Source organism: Desmodus rotundus, chromosome 5, assembly GCF_022682495.2.
Source record: "Desmodus rotundus isolate HL8 chromosome 5, HLdesRot8A.1, whole genome shotgun sequence".
NCBI classification, from domain to species: domain Eukaryota; kingdom Metazoa; phylum Chordata; class Mammalia; order Chiroptera; family Phyllostomidae; genus Desmodus; species Desmodus rotundus.
Genome location: NC_071391.1, coordinates 28,573,065 through 28,590,606, shown reverse-complemented (window position 1 = coordinate 28,590,606; position 17,542 = coordinate 28,573,065). Strand labels below are relative to the sequence as shown.

Sequence of the window (17,542 nt, the reverse complement as noted above, 5' to 3'; positions counted from 1 at the left end):
ATGCTTTGTTTTACTGAATCTAAATTTCTTGAAGATGGTACCCTGCCTTTTACATCTTAGTTGCCTTCAAAATGTTCAGAGTACAGCAGATAGTCAATAAATTAATAAGCATATTTTATTGCACTTTCCCCCAAGTGGGTTTACACATCTATTATCCCTTTTGAGTTTCCCTTAACTGTCTACAGTAGGCTCTTCAAAACTCTCATCCCTGTTTTTCACATAAGGAAGTCAAAAACCACCTTTTGTCACCTGCTCAGCCATATGACCATGAGGTACTGTGAACTTTAAATCTCAGGATTGGTGACTTTCCCCCACACTGTACTTCCTTATCCTAGTTTCTTGGTATTTTATGTGAAGCCACTCTTTCCAAAGAAGCATGCCTTCTTTTATTGGTTGCTTCCAAATAAACGCTGGCATTTTAGGGAAGAACGTCCTCATGGGAAGTTCAGCCTACCACATCCCCCCAGAATGTTTATCGTACTCTGTGAGTACGGTCTGTTGTTAGCATTCGATTAGAAAACTTGTGAAGGCAGACACCATGCCTTTGTACCTGTCTTTGAATAATTCAAGATAGATATTTGTTAAATAAATGTTAAGTACTGTTTGCCATTCTTGCTATTGTCAATTCCCTACCTGTCACAGCTTCTCTTTCCACAAACAATACTATTGCCTGTCAGTTTCAATTCTTCATATCAAGAAAAATAGGTTACCTTATTAAATAATTTACTGAGTAGAAATAAGAAGGTTCTTAAGGAAGGCTTCCTGGGGCAGACTCTGTAATAAGAAAGCTCAGTGGGCTTTTCTGGTTTAATTCCTGATCCGTGAATGCTGAATTTGCCCAAGTAAATAAACTCTAATGACCGAGGTGATATTTTTTATTCTTACCACCCTATCTGCTCAGACCAGTTAATTTTATGTGGCCTTTGTTCTTTGTATTCTCACACATTGCTCATAAATAATGAATAGACGATTGCAAACAGGTGAATGCTTTTTGGCTGCTTTGATCTTGAATTGTATTATTGCTTAAATCATTCAGGGAGGCCTTTTCTGACTCCTTGTATTTCTAGAAACTATACCAGAGCTGGTTTCACATGCCCAGAAAGGACCCAGTAAAGCTTCAAATAAAGAGCAGAAGGTGTTTTTTGTATTCACTTATTAAGACCTACACGCCCCCATGGAACCTCTGAAGCTTCGGACTCATTCATTCCCTTCACCCACTTGCACCACTTGGAGTCATGGATCCCTGTGTGCATCCTGAGAACCGGGAAGGCCAAGGTCATGGCCTCATTTGCACATTCTTGTCCCCTGGCATAAGTGCTATCACGCCTTTTGCTATACAGACAAGAGTAAAGTGACCCTCAATTTATCACTTGAATAAGACTTCCTTTCCCCCTTTTTCTTCATAGTCTTTGAAAAATGAAGAGAAATCTGCCAAAACTGATGTTCAGAAGCTTCTGGAAATAGGTCAGAAACAAAGGTAATACTGTGCTTTCCTTTCATTTTCTCAGATCTTTTTTCCATAGTGTTTAACTCTATTCAGAAACTTCATAAAAATCAGTTCATTTTAAATGTGTCAATGTATGTATCTTCTTACATTTGAATGCAGGAGAACCTTGTTTAAATGCAGATTCTTATACAGCAAAACTAGGGTGGGGGTTGAGATTTTGCATTTCTAACAAATGTCATTGTGATGGTGACAATAATGCTGCTTGCAGGCCACGATTCTAGTGTTTAAAGATCTGTAGTCCTTTCCTGCGTTACCTGAAGTGGACCCTGATAAGTCAGCCCATCAATCGACAGATCCAATAACACTGACCTCAGTGGGCCAATTTTTAATAATACCAAAACTCTTTAATAATATCATGGTGATAATGATTGGGGTGGTAAGGAAGGGGATAATCTTATTAACAACATAAATAGAATTAATACAATGTCATTAGTGTTGGTTTGTTTATTTTTGAAGGAAGTATACTATGAGATAGATTTCTATGCAGTATTAAAACTATATGATATGAAATTGCTCCAAAAGAAAAAGGTATCTTAAGGTATCAACAAGCTAGCATTTATTATGCATTTCCTTGGTGCTTTGCTAGATGCTTTATGTACCTTTTGTTGTTAGACCCTCACAATTACCTTCTAAAGCAGGTATTATTATATTCGTTTAGCAGATAGGAAATTGCTGCTGGAAGTGCTTAAATGGGTTGCTGAGAGCTGTGTTAATTGGAATTTGCTCTGCTGTGTTCTTACACAATAGCCATACCCTTTCGCTTTAGTTTGCTGATCACAAAGCAAAAAGCGGTTAAAAGTTTACACACAGGACACTTTGTAGTCAGTCCCTCCTCACCGGTTTATGTTCTCTCCACTCTCCTTGCCTCTTGACTCAGAAACCTCTCATCTGCCTATATTTGGATTGAGCCGATAACATGTTAAACTCAAAGCTATTGACCTAATTGACTATTTTTATTATTAAAATAATTATTGATTGAACATTATTTTTTTTCAATATTAAAAAGAGCTTGTAAATATTGGTGTGAATTGGTGTCCAAAAGTATATCATTTAAAATCACTTTATTGGTTTTCACTTAGCTACCCTCTTAATGTACCAATGCTTAATATTATACAACTATTTGAGGCTCATTGAGTTAGTGTTGAAGAATTATAGACAGCACTTTAAGAAGAAATAACTAGTCAAACTAGATTGGTCCATTTTCAGTGGCCAACACTGAACATGATTACTTTTTGTTCAGCATTCCACAGTGGGAGAGGATGAAAACAATAATATTAAAATAGAAGTGACCTTTGCCCAGTGCATGCGCAGTACCGCGGAGCAGGCTGCAGTGACCAAGGAACAGAGCTGGTCAGAGAAAATGAGAAAATAAAGCTGGATACTGACACAGGAACAAAAACTTAAAGACTGGAAGGAACTCATTTTAGGTAGCATAAGAGAATGATACAAATTTTAAAAAGTATTTTAGGGGGGATTATGATGCATTGTGCCGGGTAAGAAGAAGGAGACACAGACCAGGTGGAGAAAGGATGGCTGGGAGAAGAGGACAGGGAGATTTCAACAGTGAGGACCACGGAGTGAGAGGGTAATAATGTCTGCTTTTCCTCATTTCCTCATTGCAGGAGAGGCAGAGAGGAGACAGGCTGATGCATGATGGTGATAGGAGCGAGCCCATTCCTTTAGTTTGCTAATATTGTCATAAAGGATCTTTGGCTGTTTGTATATGACACATGAAGTATGCAGGCCAACCAGGAAAATTGTGATTAGGTTTATTAAGAATTTCTTAATCAACATCTATACATTTTGTACATTTTAGAAACTACGAGATGATGGACCAAGTCTTTCAGTGAAAGAATTAAATGGATCAGATATTTTGTTATTGCAATTTAAAAGTTGTTTTCCCAAAATAAAAAAAAACAAACTTGTTCAAAATGAATAACTTGCATAATGTACACAAAATCAGAATGGAAAATTTAATAAATTCTAACAATAAGTAGCTTCTCAAAAGGATATTGCATTTTACATATTAATTTTTGTTGTTTACTTAGAAACATTTTGCAATCATAGTTAGCTGAATGTGAAGATGGCTATGTCTTTCATCCCCAAATAAGAAATATTAACAAAGAGTAAAAGAAAAATATGATATTAGAATATAAAATATACTAATGATTGCAAATGTAGAAATATTATCAGAGTCAAAAAATGTATAATGTGTTGTGGATTCATTTAGTTGTACACCCACCTGTCCTTCGAGGTCATGCTTTTCTTATATGACTGACATCACTGGCCACAGTTAATTGGCTCAGAGGTGACCATCAAACTAAACTAAATCTGTTAGAACTTTCTCTTTTGGAATTATAACCAAGAGGCAACTAGTCAGTAGCTCTGTGTAGCTGAAACTAGAATGAACTCAGAGGGTGTGTGGTGGCTGTATATGATCGGGGGGGAGAGAGCAGAGAGTATCTTTCTGGCAAGAGAGCCGAGAAAGAGTGTGTGTGCATATGTGCATGTTTATATGTGTGTATGAGGGAGAGAGGGTGGGGAGGGAGACAGAGTTTGCCTTGACTCTCGAGTGTTACACTTTAAGAAATGTTTAGACAGCCTAGGTAATAGTGGTAGAAGAGTCTGCAGGTTGATGAAGAGATCTCACACCAACTATGTGATAAGTGAGCGTGTGTAACCACGTAACAGAGACTCAAGGGGACAGTCCCCTAAAGATTCTGAAAGGCTGTTGAGACAGAAAGTTAATATAAAAGCTTTTGCTGTGTCTAGTGGTTGGTGGGTGGAGATTCCTAGCAGGCAGTGGTGGACTCTGTGTACTCAAGGATTTTACAGTAAGGCATTCTCTGAAGATGGAAAGAATGCCTGGGGTAGTAGTGAGTTCTCCCTCTGTGAGGGTTTTATAATGCAAGCCGTAACCACTTTAAAAATGCCTTCTTGTGGAGTGATTGGGTGTGTGTGTATTTATGTTTATAATTTGGGATGGCAGATGTATGAAACAGCTGTCCTGTAAAATTCCTTGTAACCATTAAGTTACATGAACAAGTCAGGAATCATCTTTCAGAGCTATACAAATGAGCAACTCTGAGAGACAGAAATGCGGGGCCACCTACAGCCTCGGAGCAGTGAAAATGTGCAGAAACAATCCTAGAAGGCAAGGAGGAGACAGACAGATTCAGAAGATTCAAAAGACCCACTTTGACATTGTCTGATAGCTTTCCTTGCTGGGAAAATGTGCAGACTTCTCTAACTTCTCCAGTTGCTACTTATAGCTTTTATAGCTATTTTTGTCTTTCTCCATACATTGCCTATTGATGTCAGTATGTGGGAATTTTTGAACATATGCATGTTTTCATTTTTATAAAAATATATTTTATAATTTAATTAAAATATAGATATAGAATTTAAAAATAAAATCTAAGATTTTTCTATCTAAAATAATATTAAAATTATAGTGACAACATTTTGTTATAATTTCTAATCAGTTGGGAATATGATAGTTTGTATTTTAATTCAGTGCTTATTGAGGATTTGAGTGTGAAGGATAAGATGTAGATAATTCTGTCTCTCTCTTTCTCGTTAATATAATGATTCTCTACAGTTTAAGCACATAGGCTCCAGATTACAATTCCACTGCCTCACTATGCATCAGTTTTCTATCTTTATTATGTCATCATCTGATGTCCCTAGTACATCATAAGCCTACTGTACCTATTACTGTACCTATGTACCTATTACTGTACTTATGTACCTATTCCTGTTTGTTACATTCTGTTATGTTATCTTAATGCCACAAATGCTCTTTGTGGAAAATATCAGAAATGATCATGGAAGCCCAAATTTTAATTGTTCTTCTATGAAAAAATTCTGATAAAATGGAACTGGTTCGAGGAAGTAATGGAAGCTAAAATTTAAAATCCACTTTAAGCAAAAGCATGTTATAAGCTTCACTTAAGCAAGCATAAATCATCTAAGAACCAAAGTAACTGTAATTATTTTATAACTTGTTCTGATTGTATTTCTCTTTGACAAAGCCCACCAATAACACTTCCTCTCATTGATATTTCTGAAGCTGAGATTGGGACATAAGAGTTTCTAGAGGAGAAAATCTGGGGGCATCATTAAATCCCGTTGGGTGAGAGTGCAGCCTGTGGCCGTGCAGGATGTGGTGGTCCAAGAATGAACTTAGCGACCCAGAGTGGTGCCGGAGGATGTGACAATGACCTCACATTCTTTCAGTGGTTATTTTCCAGGCTTTATACTAGGCATTTGGCTTGTATTATGTCATTTAAATCTCACTACGAACTTATGAGGTAGTTCTATTATTGTGCCTATTTTGTAGATTTAAAAAGTTACTCTGAGAGGGTACCCTCCTAGCCCCTAGGGTCTATATTGTGGTTACCCACCAAGGTTCCAGATGACTGAGAATTTTAAATTAATTTGGTTGCTGGTGAAACTGGAAAGGTTTCTGTTTGAAAGAGTTTATTCCTCGAGCCACAATTAACACACACAAACACACTCCCTGACATACCAACCTTTACCCAAGGTTTTGAAATGATAGCTTAGGTGATAAAACTAAGTCACAGAAAGATAATATGACAATCATACCCTTTACAAAGTATTTTCAGCAATATTCCCAGTACCCACCTGGCACCATACATAGTTATTAAAATTTTATTGACTATATTTCCTTTTTTGTACTTTACATCTCTGTGACTATTTTCTAACTACCAATTTATAGGGTTTTTTTTAAAGATTTTATTTATTTATTTTTAGAGAGGGGAAGGGAGGGAGAAAGAGAAGGAGAGAAACATCAATGAGTGATTGCCTCTCGAGTGCCCCCTACTGGGTACCTGGCCCACAACCCAGGCATGTGCCCTGACTGGGAATCAAACCAATGACCCTTTGGTTCACAGGCTGGCACTCAATCCACTGAGCCACACCCACCAGGACCAATTTATACTTCTTAATCCCCTCGCCTCTTTTACCACTGTGCTATACAGCTAAAACTAATAAAAAATAATATTCAGTGTAAATATAATTGAAAAATAAAATTTAAAAAAGATAACAATTTGTCATAAATTGTTAAAGTCTAAACCTTGAGAAGAATGCATATTTATGTGAATATTTGTATCTTTAACAAGTGGATAGGGTCCATATGTGTTTGTGAGTTTGAGAAACAACGTTTTTATATATGCAGACAAGTATTTATTTTATTGTCCCCAATAAATGAGGCAACCCTCAAGTCAGAAGTGTCTTTTTTCTCTATGTTCTTAAAAAAGTCTCAGGCTGTAAAATGGATGTCTAAAGCACAATGCTTTAGAATTAATCAATTAGGAGCATCAGAAAGGAACAGTAATTTTACCCTATTAGCAGTCTATTATAACATTTTCCCCAATTAACATGTTCATACCTTGGCATGCTGTCACTAAAATTAGCTTTTCAACACTAATTATTCTATTGATTTAATTCAACACATTGTGCAGCTCACAGGTAATTCACACAGTGGGATTCTTATAAGACACAATAGCAAGGCAATTTCCTTGAAATATAGCTTCCTTTTGAGACTTGCATGGGAGAAAAAACCCTTTATTGCTAGAATCCTGGATTTCACCCTGAGTGCTTAACAATGTCTCTATTCAGTTCTTGTTATCTGTTTCCCAAATGTACACAGCCAGCAAAACCTCCTTTCATAATGTACACAGGAAATAACAGAATTATATTATGTCTCTCTTGTGCTCTATTTCCTCCTGAACTAGAGAACAAATGAAGTCTCTCCAGGAGGCCCTGCAAAATCAACTGAAAGAGACATCTGAGAAGGCAGAGAAACAACAGGCCACTGTGAGTGTGTTACTTCCTTGTGTCCTTTGATTTGGCGCTGAGAACTGGTTAATTTTTTTTCAAAAATCGCTATGGAACAAATATATGTGTAAAAAATGAAAGTGAATATACATTAAAAAATATAGTCCCGAAGGACATAACAATACTTGGCCATAACAATATTGGAATGAATATTCTAGTAAATATTTTTGTTGTATTTGATCCTTAGGGGACTTCTAATTTCCAACCCTCACTTTGGATGAGAAACTGAGGGCAAGGGTGGGGCATCAGTGCATCGGCTCTTGAATTGTGCGGGGTAACTGACCTTGGACTAGGTTAAGCTGTGCAGATCCCTAAGCCACACGTAGCATCTACTGAATAGGAATCTATCAAATGAGGACATCCATCTGCCTATTTAGTCAACTCCGCAGGTGATTCTGATACAACCCAAAGTTTAAGAATCAAAATTCCCTCCAGATTTTCATTTTCAAATAATGTTCTCTTGCCCCCGACATTTTAGTTCTTACGACTAATATCCGCTGTAGGCAGGAGCGATGGTGCTCGTGAGAGCAGTGCTAAAAATCAGACTTCTGCCTTATCCCCAGACACCTTATGCACCATTTATGGGGAACGGGCCTTTTATCTCGTGTCCAGAACCTGAACCTGTTTTCAAATGTAGTCTATTGATAGAAAATTTGAGGTATCCTAAGACCAACAGGAAACAACTGCCATTGAAAAGATAGATTATTTCTTGCAGTGACAGGGACCACAGGTCACAAGGTGGATGAGGCAGGGGGACTGTGGACAAGCTTTCACTGTGGTTTCTGTGGGAAGAAATGGGTGAAGCAGGGTAAGAGGTCTTAGGAATGACTAGTTTAAGTGATTTCCTTGGGCTCTGGGGCACATGGACAGCCCCTGGTTATCTGGTAACCTGGTCCTGGGCTGAGTAGGGCGGGTGCATGGCAGAATGGAGTGTGGGAACCGATTACAAGGGGTGGTCGGGCTCGTGGGTTCTGTACTGCTCACTCTGTATTTGAAAAGCCTACCATCAGAAGGAAGATACTTTTGGGGGTCGAGGAGGGAGCAGCAATGAGGAAGAAGGTTAAGGTAGGATGACTCAAATGTTACCAGGTTGTTCATACAAGGCTTGTCTGCGTATATGTATAGGGTAGATACTGAAGCAACAAATTTATAGAAGTTACAAACATGATTAATACAGTTTCCATGCAAGTCAATGAATGACCCAGGATCCCAGCGCTCTAAGAACTGTCAGGCTGCCTTTCATTTACAAGATTTCCATGAATAATGGTGGAAGTCTTGGATTATGGTATGGAGTTTTGCTTCTGCAACTCAGCCTTATCTCTCATCTGGGACACCTGCTTCCGGAAGGCAGTCGATCTAATAATGACTGTTGACTTTGTCAGTTACAGGCTTGTTTCTTACTAATGGATCCACTGTTATCTGTTCTGCCCACCTATGAGGACAAGCATTTTGGTTCTTCTCTGCTATGCCATGGCAGTGCTCACTGCTCACCCACAATGTATCCTAATGCCTGGCTCTCCAGACACCAGAGGTTACATAAAAGCAGGCACACTTTCAGTATCAGCACATTGACCTCTGCCCTCAGCCCTTGACCCACCCTACTAGGGGGTCCTCATCTCAGTCCCATTTCTGTCTTAATCTATCTCATTTAATCTAGATTTACTTATAGCCTGGTTACAAATACAACAGAGCAGAATAGAAGTGCTCACACATACAATTATCTCAGATCCTAACAATACAACTACACATTTATCATTTTTTACTAAACAAAACTCAGAAAAGACAACTTTCTTGCTTGTATTAACACAGTGCCAAGGCATGAACGCATGATTATTCCAATATGCTATGCAAACTGTTCCTAATTTCTAAAAAGAAGAGGGTTATAACTTTTGAAAGAGCACAGCCAAAGTTAGAATATGAGAAATGTCATGGACAATGGCTGCATCGCTGGCTGGAGAAAGTAGGCAGCACTGGCCCAGTCCACCTTGTCCTCATCTGAGTACACTCATAGTGCCTTTCTTATGGCTCAACATGGAATCTTGTGGGCGGGGTTACCCTCTCCTACCCGAAATGCTCTACTAAACCAAAAACTTCCTAAGTGGATTCCTAACCTAGCGTGTGCTCCAGAATAAGATTATTCTGGTATTAAATTCCCAGGGGGGCCATCTACTAACTCTGTGAATTTGAACAAGCTCTTTAACTTCTCCAAGTTCCCTTATTTTCAGCATTTGGGGGATGATTGAAATTAAAATAACATATACAATTTCCCTAAAATCACATCAGGCATATAGGAGATAGTAAGCATTAAACAAATAACATTCTCCTTTGCTCTCTTCTTTTCTTCCCTATTTCATCTGCACTGCTTCCTGACTGAGTAAATATAAGAAATTAATTTTATCTCTCAGGCTATTTTATTGTAAAAAGTGTGTCCGTGCTACTTCTATAACAGTTTATTTGGTGATTATATGAGCTGATGCATGCAAAGGGTTGAACAGAGTAGATAATCAATTATAAGCAACTTCAGAATTGTATCAAAATCTTACAAGACTGTTCTCTACTTTGGGGTTCAGGCACCTGTCTGTGCTTCTAACCCACCTGTTACAGATTGGAAGTCCTAATAAAACCTTCATTTGATTAATTTGCTAGAGAGGCTCAGAGAACTCAAACATTTTACATACTTAGATCACTGGTTTATTACGAAAGGATATAACTCAGGAACAGCAGGTGGAAGAGAGGCAAAGGGCAAGCAGTAGGGAAAGGAGATGGAGCTTCCATGTTTTCCTAGGGCGTCACTCTGCACAAGGCTCCCTGCGCTCACCAATGCAGAAGCTTTCTGAGCCCTGTGCTGTGGATGTATGCGGAGGCTTTATTACTAAGGCATGATTGATTAAGTGTTTGGCTGCCTGCAGTTAATTCAACCAGCAGTCTCTCTCCCATCCGCAGAGGCCAGGGAAAAGGGACTAAAGGCCCAGTCCTCCAATTTTAGTCCCTTTCCCCTGACCTCTGCAGATGGGAGAGAGACTGCAGGTTGAATAAACTGTAAACAGGACCGCATCCTAAGGTGCTATCCAAAAGCACTTAGGAAATTCCAAGGGTATTAGGAGCTGTGAACCAAGAACTATGGACAAAAAAATATGTATATTTCTTATTACAAATCACAGTGTCACAATGAGTTACTACCATCATAATCATTACTATCACTATTTCTTCTTTATACCCACTTAAATCTTTTATTATCTATTAATATCACAGTAAGAATGATCAGGGATGAGAGAAGAATAAGTACCTGAAAAAAGGAAGATTAAAATAATGTGTATTTCATTGTTTATAATTTAGAATGATCTTTCCTCATCTCTGCTTATATTGATGTTCAAAATAATATTGTTGTTCAAGTTGCCAGTATCTGTTCTGAAAAGATGATTTAAAATTGGTTGAGATTGACCTGGAGTTTCCAGAAAGTTAGGAATGCTTTCTTTGTGGGTATCAGACATTTTACCTATTAGTGACCAAGAGTCATTTTCATTAATGACTCTTGACTCATTATGACTCTTCACTCTTCACTAATGACTTCATTTTCACTAATAACTACTAGATGATTCAAATGACATTTTACCATTGGCTTGCATTTTCTTAACTGCAGACTGACTTTTCTTTGTTTTATTCACTATTGGTGTCAACTTTGTTTTTGCATACCTATATAAACTATATATGTATGTACATAGAGGTTTATGTAGGTATATAAAGATATATGTGTACATATGTGGGTGCACTTGTGTGTGTGAGTGTGTGCACATGGAACGACAGAGACAGAGACAGACATGGGGGCGAGAGAGTCAGAATGCATTTCAGGACAGGATTCCCTCTTACTCATTGTATCTTTTATTCAATAAACATAGGAACGTAAAAATTGTCATATGATGTGTAAACCTTTAATTAGAAATTAAAAGCTTGGTATCACTAGGAAATGGGAAGTAATGCCAGAGGAATGCCTCACTCCTGTCTTAAAGACAACAAATGCGTACACCCATGCACCCATCTGGTGACGAAGTCAGAGAGTCTATGTATTATTGTGACAGTTCACTGTAGGGACAAAATGTCCAAATGACTTCAAAAGAAGCTCTACTGGAGCTGGCCCAATGTGTAAATGAGAAGTTACTATCTTGGTCTTTGGTTTTTGCCAGAATTTATAAATGGAGACAAGAAAATGGAAAGTGAAGGACAGAAGAGAGTGAATTTCAGAAAGCTTTAACGTCAGGAGGCTTGGTTTTCCAACGGGAGCCTCTTATGGGGTTGTATTCCCCTTTAGAGAATTATCTGCTTGTGACATTCTGGGACAGAGGCTGATAAAAACTTTGCATCATCTATGATAAGAACGCTCTAGACTTTTATTTATACCCCAAAGAATTAAAGATCAGAACTAGGAAATAGACTGGTCTCCCTTTCTTACACAGATAAATGTCCACTTTCCCCTAATATTGGACAACTTAATGAGTTTCTGAAACATTCCACAGAGCAGAGAACCCATCTCTTGAGATCCCTTCCTGACTCCCATAGATCGTGTGGCCCCACATGTGGGGCCCTCGTATATGCTATTACAATAACATAGGCATTCCTGCTGTCACCACATCATCTGCAGTATAATTGCCCCTTCATGTATTCCACTAGGGGAAGGAAAGAAAAACAGATGCAGTTTCATAAATCTGCTGTTAAAAGCAAGTTTTTGACAGTAGACTATCTTCATAACACACACACAAACTGATGTTAAGTAAACAAAAAAGCAATCATCGTTGGCAATGATCTACAAGTATTTTACACGTTGACAGCTTACAATAATGTATGCAGAAAACAAAAACCAAAACAAAATATTAAACAGGTTCACTTTGGAGTCACTGCTCTGGAAAACTCCCTGAGTACATTACATATTCAGTTCTGAAACACAATAATTTTATTTTTCAAATAGTACCTAGGAGAACTCTTTTTTTTTTTCATGAGTAAGAGCTGAAAATATCCCTGGAATTTCTCTTCTCTCTACCTGTCTTCCATACCCACTAGAACAGTGTATTATAGAAATGTATTTTAATCACATTCAATGCATACGCACATGCGCAAACATAAGTAAATTCACGTTTCTGTCCATCTGTTTATCTTTTTATCATGAAAAAAACCGGTCAAGTAAGCCATAAGCATCCTTCTTCTGTGTGACATGCTCTTGTAATTTCCACTCTAATCTATTTCTTCAACGGTGTCCTTGACTTCCTATATTTTCATATTCAAAATGTATGGAAAGTAGCCAGGCTTTTTCTTTCTTGATTTTATCAAGAGTTTATTGCTGAGCTATCCATTTAATAAATATTTATTAGTCTTTTAGTAAGAACTAGAAATCTTAGAATAAACCATATCCTTTTCTCCTTTTTTTAACCCATCATCATCAGAAGCACTCAAGCAATGCAAAATTGTTGAATTATTCTCCAAGTAACAAACTGAAGACATTACTAATGCCTTCCTCCAAAACCCCAAAATCCAACCTAGAGAAACTGTAGAAGTTAGGGGAAAATATGGACCAAAGAATGGACAGAAACCAGTCCAAAAGTCAAAAACGAAATAAGTCATGGGAAAATAAATTATTTTCTGGGAAGATAGCGGCCTCGCAGGAAGGAGTGCATGAGTGCTGAGGGGCTCTGGTTGCTGTTGGCAGGCGCAGAGGGCAGCCATGGGATGCATGAGAAGGCAGGCTGAAGAACATCTGTAAATTCTGCTCTTCTGCTTTTCTCGAATCTTCCTTTGGTGTATCACCTCCCTTTCCTTCACCCTGGGAGTCCGTAGCATCAACTCAGGCCTCTCTGTCATCACTGTAACATCAGTGCAGGCTCCAGCCTGCTGACATGAGCAGTCGCAGGTGTCAGAATTGTGCAGTCCCTACTTAACACTTCCGCTCTCAGCAGGATTCTGGGGCTCTAAGGTCCTCTGCCCTGGGTGTTTCCTTCTCTCACCAGGACGGCTTCATTGTTTTTTTGGTGGCTCTTTTCCTATACACATTGCCACCCAGAGTAGCTAATAACCGAAAGAGTAAATAAACTAAGAAGCTAAAATGACATGATATCTGAGCTTTGAGATATAGAGACACTAAAAAGAAAAAAAAAGTGCATTGGACCATATGTGTACACTAAAGCAGAATTATTGAAATAGAGGAACTAAGAATTTAAGCTAAATATCTTAAATACACCCAAGGAGATAAGAGCTATTAACAGTACACAGAAAGAACATGAAGCCATAAGATGGATCTAGCTGGAAATATTAATTGTATATAATACCCAATGGCTAAAATAAAGAACACACTTGACTGTGTAAGTTCCTCAAATAAAGTAATAAGTAGTAGTAACAATAAAAATTTACATAAAGCAGCAGCATAAGGAAAGTGGAAAAGAAACATTAAAAATATGTTTTAATACTAATTTTCTAACTCAGTATAAAAGGAAAGAGAAAATTGTAAAGGCTAGTAAAATTTAATAAAATAAAAACCAAAAAGATAAATTTAATTTTTTGAGGAGATTATAATAAATATACTTTTAGAGAGACTTTATAAGTATAAAAAGATAGACTTGAGTTTTAATACATGAAATAAAAATGAGCAAATAGCCATATTCACAATAGAGATTCAAAAAAATAAAAGCATTATAAATAAGCAACATTCACTTATAAATTGTAACATTTATATGTAACTTCTTAGATAAATAAATAATATAAAATGCCAAAATTTCTGTGAGAAGAAAATTATTATTTGAATAACTTAATATGGGTGGAATTTTATTGGGCTAAAAAAATAATTTCCCCAAAATTCCAGGGCCAGAAGGTTTTAATGTTGACTTCTACCTTAAAGATCAGTTAATTCCTAGGCAAATCCCCCAGCAAATAATTTTCTGGAAAATTAATAAAGAGCTAAAATTCTCATTTTACTTTATGAACATGCACATTTATGTTTTCAAATCAATTAATGACAACATGCATAAATAAACATAGATATTTTTCACTAGTGGATATAGATGCAAAAATCCTATACAAACATATCCAAGAGTATATTAACAAAATATATCATCATGAACAATAAATGCAAACATCTGTAGCTGCAGTAAATAATTCTTGTATCTGGGGGAGAATTTGTTCTATGTTTTGAATTGAATGACTATTTTCTAAGTCAGAATCCACAAAGAGGTGACAGAAACCTTAACAAATATGAGGAAAACATCCATTTATTAAAACTACTTTATATAGTTATATAAAATATATCACATAAATAGTATACGTAAGCATTTACATACATATATGAGTACTTATATATTTATATAACTATTATGTATAATGATATAACTATATAATATAAAGTTACATGAATATATTTATAATATACTTAATGTTTCTGTGCTAGAATCTAGGAGAAGACATGTTTCATATCACTGGGAGCCATGACACATCCAAATTTTGATGAAGACTCGATTTGCTTTTTCTCCCTATTTGAAGATTGTAGGTTAACTAAATGATTGAATTAATATAGATTTTTACTGTTGCAAATAAAGAAATAATTATTTTTGCCTGCCAAGGAAACTAAAGTTGGTATAATTGTGTAAGAAAGGGAGATTAAGAAAACTGTAACTGCTCACTCTCAAAGTAAAGACATTTGGACTTGGCTCTGTAAATATTGTGGTTCAGTTTCAGATTTTGAGCAGGTAAAAGATGTGCTGTCCTTCATTGCATATCTCATTACTACGACTTTTTCCATAAAAATAAAAAATTGTATATTTTATGCCAAAGATGTTATAAATATCACAACATTTGGCACTTTCAAACTAAAATGCCTGAAACTTAATGGTAATAATACTTTTAATCACAAAATAGAAAAGAAGATAATTTTTTGAAAAATTAAGTTGAAAAAGAAATAAAGCTGTCTTGATTTAATTCTGTTGAAAATGTTTTTATGAACATGTGAACATTTGTTTTTATACACAAGCAAATAACAAAGTGGCAAATCTTTCACATCTGTGTACCTCGTGAAATACTTAATAGCTAGGAAGAATGAGCTCTCAGGTATAACCAGAGTAATTGAAGATATTGATGCTCATTGGAGGCATTTCATTACTCTTGTTAATTTTCATGGCTTAATTTACCCTAAGTGAGGCATAATTAGTCTAAAGGTAATAATTAGCTTCAAACTTCACCTCTCATTAAGAATAAAGTATTGCTATGTTCTTTCATTTTTTATCAAATAAATAAATAAATGGCATTTTTGTCTCTAAGAATTAATTTATTACTACCTTCCCTGTGGGCCTCTTCATGATCATGCCTGTCTTAGGTTGTCCCTCCCTTGAGGAATCTTATCCGTCATTGGCTAACTGGTCAGGCTCAGGGCCAAGCAGGGTAAAGTAAAGTGGGCAGAGGCAGCACCCCTCCCTCCCAGGGAGATAAGCTTTGTCTCCTTAGTGGCTTATGGCCCCAAGGTCACTGACTCAGCCTTATCCATGGGGGGTTACAGCTTCTGAAACCAGGCAGGGTGGTTCCCAACAGCAGGCTCCAGGCGGGAGCCTGAATACAGCAGCACAGCAATGGACTGCAGCTGGAAACACATGCTAAGCTAGCTGGATGCTTGACTGGATTGAACTTTAATATGGCCCAGGATCTTTGGACATTGACTTTATTTCTGGCCCTGATTTTCCATGGTGAGATGGATGGAGATAGGACATTGGGAAGTCAGGAGGGAACCCCCTTACGTTTATATCAGTGAAATTCACCACGGAGCCCCATTTTCCCATACTGGTCTCAGGAAAATATTTTCCTAGTGACACCGCAAGAACTCCACTTCTACAGTAACTCAAATGCATGGCTTAAGCTTTGATTTCAGAGGTGTCCACCACAAAGAGGCATTTCTTCAAAGATGGCTTTCTCAAAAAACACACTGCCAGCCACAGAATCCCACGTATCTCTCCCCTTTCCCTCCCTCTCCCCCATACACTGCTCCTTTGTTTTAAGAGATCCTGGTTGAGCTCCATAACTGACCAACAACTATTTGGGCCACTTGCTTTTCTCTTCCTACACTTTGAATGTCCATCTTGATTTAAATTCACCAGTAAAGAGTGAACCCTTGAACCCAAGTCTTCTCCTTCAACCTCAATAAAGCCAGAACCTGAGTCCTAGCTTCTTCCTGCCTCCTCTTCCCCCGCCCCACCCTTTTATACCCCCCTCTCTTACTGCATAGCTCCAGGTATGGCATGTAATTTTCAGGACTTACAAGTAACAACTTTTTTTAAAGATTCCTGATGGTTATTGCTGAGAGTGTCTTACAAATCATAACAAGATCAACAAGGGCCAGTCCAGTCTCCCTCAGTAATCTAAGAGCTGCACGAAATGATAGAAATGGGTGTAGAAGCTGTTTATTGGGGCATACACTATCGCTCTGCATACATGTCTAATTTTGAATGACATCAAGTCCTTTCAGTGATAGCTCTGTTTCGTCAACCAAATTAAACTTTATGTTCCTAATGGGACAATGAATGTGACTCTTGTTTTGAGGTTGCTGTCGGTATCTTCTTAGTTTAAACGTATCTTGAATATTATCATGCCAAACAATAGACGTAGTAGTTCTCAGGCTTCTGCTTCATTTTTGTATGTAGTTTGACCATCAAAAATTGTTTGGTTTAGATTTCCACTACCATCTGAGGGAATGGTAATTTTACCATAGGTGATTAGCTAATTATTAATAAGAAAAGGAAGCAAAGGGGATAATGACCTTAATAAACTGGGGCGCATGAGCCTATTTGCTTCGCCAGGAAGCTACAGCTCCACACCCGAGGGGGTCATAGCATTGCTCTGCTGGGATTAACAATTCTCTCTTCCCCTCTTTGGTACAAGATTATGGGAGAGAAAGGGGGGCAGGGAGAGGCAAACACATGCACAGTGAAAGTCCAAGAGGTACAGGGAGAGGGCCTTGACCACAGAGGGCTGTCAGACTAGACTGGGGGAACAATGGATTGTCTAGGGGGTGGAGCCATCAAAAAGCCTGTGAAAGCATTGGAAATTTATTAGTTATTTTGAAAGAGCATCTGGTCCATACCAAACTCAAGTTAATATAATCCCAGAGCAACAAAGAAGCTCATTCTCTCTCTTTCTCTCTTGATTGTGACTCAT

The 17,542-nt window shown here is 37.5% G+C and overlaps 1 protein-coding gene across 4 annotated transcripts in view; it reads left to right on the top strand.

Annotated features, from left to right (window-relative positions):
* LUZP2 (leucine zipper protein 2) overlaps positions 1 to 17,542 on the top strand; it is a 351,835-nt gene that overhangs the window by 171,533 nt on the left and 162,760 nt on the right. For all 4 annotated transcript variants that reach the window (XM_053925801.2, XM_024558957.4, XM_024558956.4 and 1 more), the window contains exons 3-4: positions 1,407 to 1,477; positions 7,267 to 7,348. In XM_053925801.2, coding sequence (XP_053781776.1) covers positions 1,407 to 1,477; positions 7,267 to 7,348 — 153 coding nt within the window. The remainder of the gene's footprint in view (positions 1 to 1,406; positions 1,478 to 7,266; positions 7,349 to 17,542) is intronic.